At 28.1% G+C, this 8704-nt stretch overlaps 1 protein-coding gene across 4 annotated transcripts in view; it reads right to left on the reverse strand.

Moving 5' to 3' along the window:
- Positions 1-125: 125 nt before the first annotated feature.
- LOC102679052 (rho guanine nucleotide exchange factor 10) overlaps positions 126-8704 on the reverse strand; it is a 30256-nt gene continuing 21677 nt past the window's right edge. For all 4 annotated transcript variants that reach the window (XM_006612559.2, XM_006612563.2, XM_006612560.2 and 1 more), the window contains 10 exons: positions 5889-6102; positions 5268-5505; positions 4786-4968; positions 4419-4715; positions 4263-4355; positions 3976-4200; positions 3736-3897; positions 3460-3666; positions 3065-3379; positions 126-2985 (listed from right to left, as the gene is read on the reverse strand). In XM_006612559.2, the coding sequence (XP_006612622.1) occupies positions 1117-2985; positions 3065-3379; positions 3460-3666; positions 3736-3897; positions 3976-4200; positions 4263-4355; positions 4419-4715; positions 4786-4968; positions 5268-5505; positions 5889-6102 (3803 nt within the window). In that variant the 3' untranslated portion in view covers positions 126-1116. The remainder of the gene's footprint in view (positions 2986-3064; positions 3380-3459; positions 3667-3735; positions 3898-3975; positions 4201-4262; positions 4356-4418; positions 4716-4785; positions 4969-5267; positions 5506-5888; positions 6103-8704) is intronic.

The raw sequence follows: 8704 nt of genomic DNA on the forward strand, positions 1-8704 counted from the left end.
TTTCAAATTTTATTTTTTTTATTTCTTTATCTATCAAAAAAATTAAATGCATTCAATAAACTTAGTTGTGCGATATTTAAATTTTATGATTTTTTTTTTTGATATTATTACTTGTATTTTTATCGTTTTTTTTTTTTTATAAATGAAAAAAACTTAAAAAAGTATTTAATATAGCATTTGTCAAAAATTCATGTTTGTGTGTATCGAAAAAATAAATCACAGGCGCTGTTCTGTGTCCTTTATTTCATCCCGTTTACAAAAGTGGGAGTCCTTTTTTTATATTTTCATTTACAAGATTCGAAATGAAAACAAAAGAAACGCTTAAAAATTCTATCATTTTTTCCCATGACGCGAAACGTCCTGCGTATAAAGCGTAAGATAACGTTTTATATTCATATATCTTACAAATACATGTGCACATCACATGATTGCCACCGAGTAACAAAAACTCGAAAAACTGGAATTTCAAATCAGTGGTATTCATTGTCACGATCATTTTTCAAATTAATTCATAAATAATCTTAAATTTAATCATTTTTATTACATTATTATTTATAAGAATACCACTGCTTTAAACTATTTTATATATAACTACAGAAATAACAATATTTATCAAAATAGATGTTCAAAGATTAATTCTTCTTTTCAATAATATGCAAATTCGTATGCTCTTTGTTCCTAAAAAAAAAAAAAAAGTGAAAACCTATATACGAGTGTACATAAAAGAATTTGTTTATAACAAAAATATTAAGATCTTCATTGCATTAAAGGATGGAAGCATGTAATAAAAAGATATTTGTTTTTTCTTTTTTAGAGAGCTATATGAAAACTATCTTTGCACTGCAAACAATAAGAACGTTCGAAAATGTTGAACATTATTTTAAACATAATTCCAAAAAAAAACATTATCGAACACTTATTGTGCGACTAACTTAAAAAGTGAGCTAATTAATTAACATATTCTTGTCGAGTATCCCGATTAAATGGATATCAATTCGACAATAGTTTCTTTTTTGGTCCTATTTGCCGATTCTACAGAGCTCGCCATCGGCCATTAAAAGCATTTTATCATTTTTATCTATACTGTCGGATCGAAAGGCCTAATATAATTGAGTATCATAATTTCATTTCCCACAGAACAATGTGTGCATCATTACTATTAGGATCTTTAAAAGTATAACCCGATTTAGAACCTTTATCAGTAATTGATTGCGCATTTAGTTGTCTCCAATTGATATAACCTCGACCACCCATCAAAGTTAAAACAGTTCGTTTAGGCTGTTCTATTTGTTGTAATGTCTTGTTGATTTTTTTAGTATTTGTTTTTATATTATTATGTGGTGGTATCGTTTCCGGTACAGATTGTCCTATACTACTGTTAGGAGTGGTTGTTTCATAAGGGCCATTTCGACTAGCTGTACTACTATTTCGAGACAATTTACCAGTTTTTAATGAGAGATTTTCTTCTGAGCCCGAAGACGTGTATAAAGAACTTGTATGAGAATCGACAGACCAATTTGATAAATCAAGCGACCTAGGTCTAGTGATTTTCATTTTTAATCTACGATCTAAGGTACTAACTTTATTTGGTATGGCTGCCAGTTCTGGATCGCTTCTTCTTAATGGCTCATAAATTAAATCAATGCCAGAGTTATTCTCATTCTCGTAATCCTTCACATACATCAATTCTCCATATAAACCATATACGTCACAATTTTCTCCAGAACTGTGTGATCCGGACATAGAATTTGAGAGAAATCCCCCACCAGAACCGAGTCCTCTAGGAAGTGTTTTTGAACCTCTATTCTCATATTCTTTACTACGTTTTCGTCTCAACATCACTGGACTACCTGCCAATTGTTGCTTTAATTTTAATATACTATTCGATGTAGAGGAATCTAAACTTGCTCGGTCTCTGTTCCTATTATTATCCGATTCTTTTGATCTCAATTGTATGTTTTCCTCATCATTAATTTCATCAGTTGTACAATTTATCATATTTCTTGGATTCTGAATAGCAAGTAAAAAGGTAATAGGACCGAAATGTGCGTGATATGAAATATTGACTCGGCCACTAATAATAGGTACACCTTCTAATCTCGGTAAAGGAATTGTCAGACTGATGCCTACATTTGTACCCACCCAAAGTAAACCCTTACATGCTAAAAGTGCTGTCACAGTAACGGTAGTTTGATTATTGTTTAAGTTGTCACCACAAGAATTCGAAGCATTATTCGATCTTGTTACTCTCAATACATTGGATGCAATGTTGATATCCTGCAGATGTTTAAAAGTTTCTGTATGATATAGACAGACAGTACTTGAATTCTTAAGAGCAACCCAAAGACCGACTCCAGAATGTGCCATTAGTTTCACACTACCAACATGTTCGTGTTGAGCGCTGAAGCTTTTGGTAACATCGCCATTAACTGCGTTAAGTACCCAAACTTTTTTGCCGCAAGCAGCATAGACAGATGCATTGATTGGCATCAAACAAGATACTGATTCACTTCCTAGAGATATTACAAATGGATCTTTAAGATTCCAAGTGCCGTCCATTTGTCTTTTGAAGAGTAGAAGCAAACCAATTCCTAGGGCAACAAAAACATTATCACAATGATATTTGATTTGTATTACTGGACCAGCAACAGAATAATTTCCTAATTCTTCTTGCTTCTCAGGTTCTAAGGCGGCATAAATAATAATTTTACGAGAATCTGTACCCATCCATACAACTTCTCCTGCTAATGACAATGGATCGGAAGAAATACCCTTTACGAATTCTATAGCGGCAACTTTAGTTTCTACTAAGTCAAAAGTCGTAATTTGTTTTAAGGAGGTGGCTGAGGCTGTCGTTGATTGACCAAATACTGTTACATGACTGGATATACCGTCTCCTGTACATATCCATAAATAACTTTGACTTCTACCACGGCGTCTTGTAGGACGTGGATTTTGCGTGGTGTAATAGCAACCGCAACGTACCTAAAAAATAAATAAATTATTGTTTTATGAATTTTAAAGATAATGAAAAATAAAATATTTTTTGCATTAAATATCTTACTTCTGTCTGATGTTGCGAATGATATACTTGTTGAGAACTAACAAAAAGCGGCATTTTGGTAGATGGTCTTTGTTCTTGTTCAGGTACTTCCCAAGATGGCGAATTATTGGGATCTAAGGCTAATTGTGCTAATCTAAGTTCCGTTATCCAATCTTTTTTCACTAAAGGATTTTCAGTTTGAAATGTGTACATTTGTCCTTGTTTTGTTACTAATTGTAAGCAACAACTATCTGCCCAAACCATATCTTCATCTTTTTGTTGTATTGAAAGTTGTATAGACTGTAGAATTTGTTTAGTTTTTTCAAGCGTCATTCCCTTTAAATTCAATATTTTTAATTATAAAGATATAAAAATAAAATCATAATCATAATTTTAGATAATTTTTTTTTACTTACCTCGTATTTACCTTTCAATTGTGCAATCAAATCACTTATCCTAGACACAACCTCATAATCATGCATTAGATCATTCATTTCTACGCATAGATTATCTGCACCTGCTTGTCCGCAATCTCCGCTTTTATCAGATTTTAGACTACCACCTTTATTTAGACCAGCAGTCAATAAACGACTTAATGTGGGTGAAGTGCTTGTATCCTGAATCTATAATATAATGTATTATATTATTGATTATTATTGTTTATTCTTAAAATTATTTTAAAATTTTTATACCTCAATATCCGATACAGGATATGTCCACTTCAAAGTTAGTCTTTCACTACCACTAAAATCTTCTGCAGATCTTGGGGTCACCGAAACACATACTACGAGATCATTTAAAAGTAATAACCTTCTTCTTTTTGATTTTGTTATCATGCCATTTTGATTAAATTCCTAAAATTATTTTTCATAATATAAATAGAAAATTACATTATAATATTTAGAATTTTATTAAAAATTTTATGTACTTACTAACTGCGTAACATTATCTTCTCTTATTAAATACCTAGATGAAGATGAAAGAGGACGATGAGACAGTTTTCCAGATACATGTCGAAGCATTTCTTTAAATGCTTGGAATTGTTCTGCTTCTCGTTTTCTTTCATTCAACATTTCTGCTAAACTTTCTAATTGAGTTAATGCCAATTGCAGCGACATTCTATCATGATGACCTTGGGGTGTATGTTTCAGTAAATCCTAGTAAAAATTTTTCAATCATATTAATATTGTGATTGAAATTAAAATTAAAAAATACTTACTTGTAAGAATAATATAAACTGTGGAAATCTCTGTACAGGTTTTACCATTAATCCAAAAAAAGATAATCTGTCATGTGCACTTATTTGTTTCACCTGAAATATTATCATATCTATTATAATATGATTAAGAACAAGTATTGTTATTTTCAGTTATACCTTGAAAAAATCAGCAAGTGCAGTCTTTCTTTTTGATTCTTGTTTAGCCAAATCCATAGCTACTGAAAAATTATTTATAAATCCACTATAAATATCAAGAACGATAGCCTTGCTGAAACTTGCTACAAACACATCTCCTAACTTTTCGTCTTTATCCCATGAACGTACACATTCCGCTAATGCAATTCTAAATAATGTATGACATTGTAGAATTTCAGGTAATCTATGAAACAATGTCGCTATTTTTGCCTGACTCAATATAGGTGGCGAGGATTCCTCTAATGGTTTCTTGTAATCCTGAAATGAAATATTTTTAAGTAAAATTTCTGGAAAGAATTTTATGTGCATAATTTTAGCTAATACGTACATTTACTAGCCTCTGTAACGTAGACACATAACTATTTTCAGAATGTACTATAGCGGCTACTATATGTCGACGTTTTAATTGTTGAGGAGTTAAATTCGAAGGTGTTGGAGGAAGAGCGGGTGGAGTTTGCCTACGTTGCTGCATACATTGAAATTGTACCATTGCGCTATTTTCTTCTTCAATCTTAATTAAAATTATACATATATGTATTAAATTTATATATTATCTTATGTATAATAAATATACATATAATAATATAAATTTATATAATAATAATAATAGTTTTTGATTATTCTTTTAACTAATAATAATTATTATATATTATTCGATTTTTTTCAAATTTTTATTTTATATCATTAAAAAAAATGTTAAGAACAAGAGGTATAATGTAAAAATTAAAAATATTAATTATTTTAATTATTAAAATATAAAACAATTCTTTATAAAAAGAATATGTATCGAAATAATTTTTGGATAATTACTTCACAAAGTTGCGGCATTTGGGGAGTTTTGATCGGACTGGTAAGGGATACCGTGTCGCAAGAATCCACATCATATTGTTGCGTTGATCCTCTCCGGATGCTGAACCATCTAGATAGTCTTCCATGATTTCCGGGCGAATCCAATGGATCAGCATTGTTCACTCGCATATTTTGAGGTCTCCACTTGTCGCATAATGTCCTTGCTTTGTGCAATGTGTTCCTCAATTGGCAATTACTTCTATAGAGAATTAACAATCGTTTCGATATATGTGTCTTGATAAGAATATCACTGTAGGAAAGTTCAATGATTGATTTGTTAAATTAACAATAATTTAATAATTATATTCAATCAATTAATTCAAATCATGAACTTTCTTAAATTAAATTTAATAATAAAAAATTAAAATTATTAGAAAAAAAATTTAACTTTGTTTTTCAAAAAATACTTAATATATATAAAATTACATTTTTTTAAATATATTATAAAATTCTGTTTTGAATATTAATAAATATTTGGATTTTTTTAATTTAATAAATTAAATGTAAAATAAATGTAATTAAAAAATGTTTTTTATAAGCATTTATTATCAAAGTTTATTCGATTATATTTGCAGTGCTTACTTAATACTGATATTACTCTTTTCACTCTCATCATCCGAAGAAAGGTCATGGTCTGAAGCTGAGCACCAGGAATCCTCACTTCTAGCCGACTGTGTTGAAGTATTGGATCTAGTTGCCTCCAAAGAGGGATGGTGTTGTCTATGCGTTTGGCCGACTGTTTCCATTTTAGTCGGTCCTACGTCATCCCATGATCTGCACCTTGAACGTGGTTCATCTGAAATTAAATGACATAATCTTAGTCTCAAATTAGTCTAACTTAAGCATCTGAAATTAAATGATATAATCTTAATTTCAAATTCTAATTTAAGCATCACGATGAAAAACAATGAAAGGTTGAGAAAAAAAAAATATTATTAATAAAAATATCACTTTCAATATAGTTCTATTTTAATTAAAAATTTATCGTAAAAATATAATTCGTATTATTCAATGAAACATATTAATATATCTTTTTTCAGCTTTATTTATAAAAAATATAAACATTATTAGAATTGTCTACAATAAGTTTCAGCATTTATCGATAGTATTATCTTATTCTCGAAAATTATTATAATTTTCACAAATACGAATTATTTTTTGTATTTTTAATCAAATTTATCAAATAGTACTGTTGAAAAACTTTCTTATAGAGAAAGATGTTCGAACTAAAAGTGGATCACATTATTATTCTCTCTGTATATAACGCTCTCTCTTCTTACTTGTTAGACATCATTAGTCGTAGCCATTGTTTCTAGTTCAATGAGTATGATACTTGATAATTAAGTCGAGAAACTGATCCCAATATTTTCATCAAGAATAATTTTCAATGCATTGTATCTGTAAATTTATTTCATTTTTCAAGAAAATAACTAGTTCCATAAAAATAATTATTGATAAAGCGAGAAAGGATGCTATTACAAATCTGATGTTAAACTAGTACGAGTTTTGTAAGATCGTTCGTTAAACAACCTCCTCGAGATCAAGACAACTCATTTCCATACGCCTCTTAATACTAACTATATTTTTGTGAAAATATAGTTACGAAACGTGTGACGACAGTCTCTATTTATATAATATGTGTCAATCGTTCGAGATTTGATCACCCTTCTTCGAAAGTCAATAAGATCTTTAACATCGATTGTATTTAAAAATCGATCATGTATTTCATGATATCTATTATTCTTAATTTTTCTTTTTTTCTTTTAAATAATTAATTACAAGTAAATTATTTACGAGTAAAAATAATATATAAAATCTTCAAGATTATTCATTTCATAATTATTCATTTATAAAAAATGTTCCTTATATAAATATATTTTATTTCGTATATTCATACGAAATTGTATTTGATCTTTCTATCAATTTCTTTTTTTATCAATATTTGCATTTTTTATAATAGTTTTTCAAATATTTGTTATTTATTAATGGAAGAAAATGCGCATCGAGTTCATATCGATTATATTACTAAACTTTTAAACTTGCTATGAACATGTTTAGAAACAATATAAATGAAGATAAGGGTGCGCAAATGAGTCACTTCCTCAAAGTCATAATATTTTATTTTATAGTTTTACTTTTAGTCTATTACTATTCGCTAAAAAAATATTATTATTTCGAAACGCGGCAAAAATATATATATATATGTTATCTTTATTATCGTCGAAATCACAATTTTATATCATCATAACATATTTGGTATAGGATTATATTAGGCAACTTTTAAAATAAATAGAACATTTATTCTAAAATACAAAAATAAATACTAATATTATAATTGAATTGAAGTATTATAATTGAATTAAGTACATAAATGTAATTTAGCTTATTATATATTAATATATATATATATATCTATATATATTATTATATATAATAATTAATGACATTTATTATTTTTCTTACTATTACTTCACTATCAATTTGGAAACAATTATTAATAAAAATATAAAATAATAATAAAAATAATCATCTCAATAATCTTTTCATCACAAAAAAATTTTCATTTATAATCTTATATGTACATATATATATATATATGTATATATGAAACAATATGCTTGATCATTTATGAGGTTTATGTGACTGTCCAGTTATGCGTTTGTCATCTATCCAGTTAGCAATCATTTGAGTTAAATATGACTTGGTACGTTCCCACGTTTTAAAGATAAGCACACATATAGTCAATGTTTACACATTTTCTCATATGTCAGTCAAGACTTGATTTCTATATTCACTTTTCATCCTACAACTTTCAGTTGTAACATATAACAATATCAAATTTTTTAAATATTTCATTTCTTGTAAAAATATTAAAAAAAAAAATTAATCGTTTATTCTTATTATTATTCATTTTATTGTGACATTTTTTAATGTATTGAAATATATTTATATTGAAATATATTTGCATCTTAAATGATGACAAACATTTGATCGAAATAAATTAGAACATTTTACAGAATATTTTTTTTTTACTTATCATATTTATTTGATTTATATAATTTGTGCATTTCTCATAAAATGCTTAAAAAAGATCCAATAGGAAGTTAAATTCGCTAAAAATCAACCAAACATGTGAAAACATATACATTTAGTTTATAAATGTGAGAAAAAGTATATGAAACGCAGAACAACTCGTGTTAACAATATAATCATCCTGATGTTAACACCGAAATAACTTGAGCGCAGCTCGCACACCGGAAGGTCTAATAAAACCAACAACGCATTGAACCTACCACTTCCGCACAGGGGAAGATCAACATTATATATTCTAATTATCAGAAAAAGAATAAGTTCAAGTTCAAAAATTATCAATATTTTATAACATAATAGACTATATA

This window comes from Apis dorsata, unplaced genomic scaffold (assembly GCF_000469605.1).
Source record: "Apis dorsata unplaced genomic scaffold, Apis dorsata 1.3 scaffold_113, whole genome shotgun sequence".
Lineage (NCBI taxonomy): Eukaryota > Metazoa > Arthropoda > Insecta > Hymenoptera > Apidae > Apis > Apis dorsata.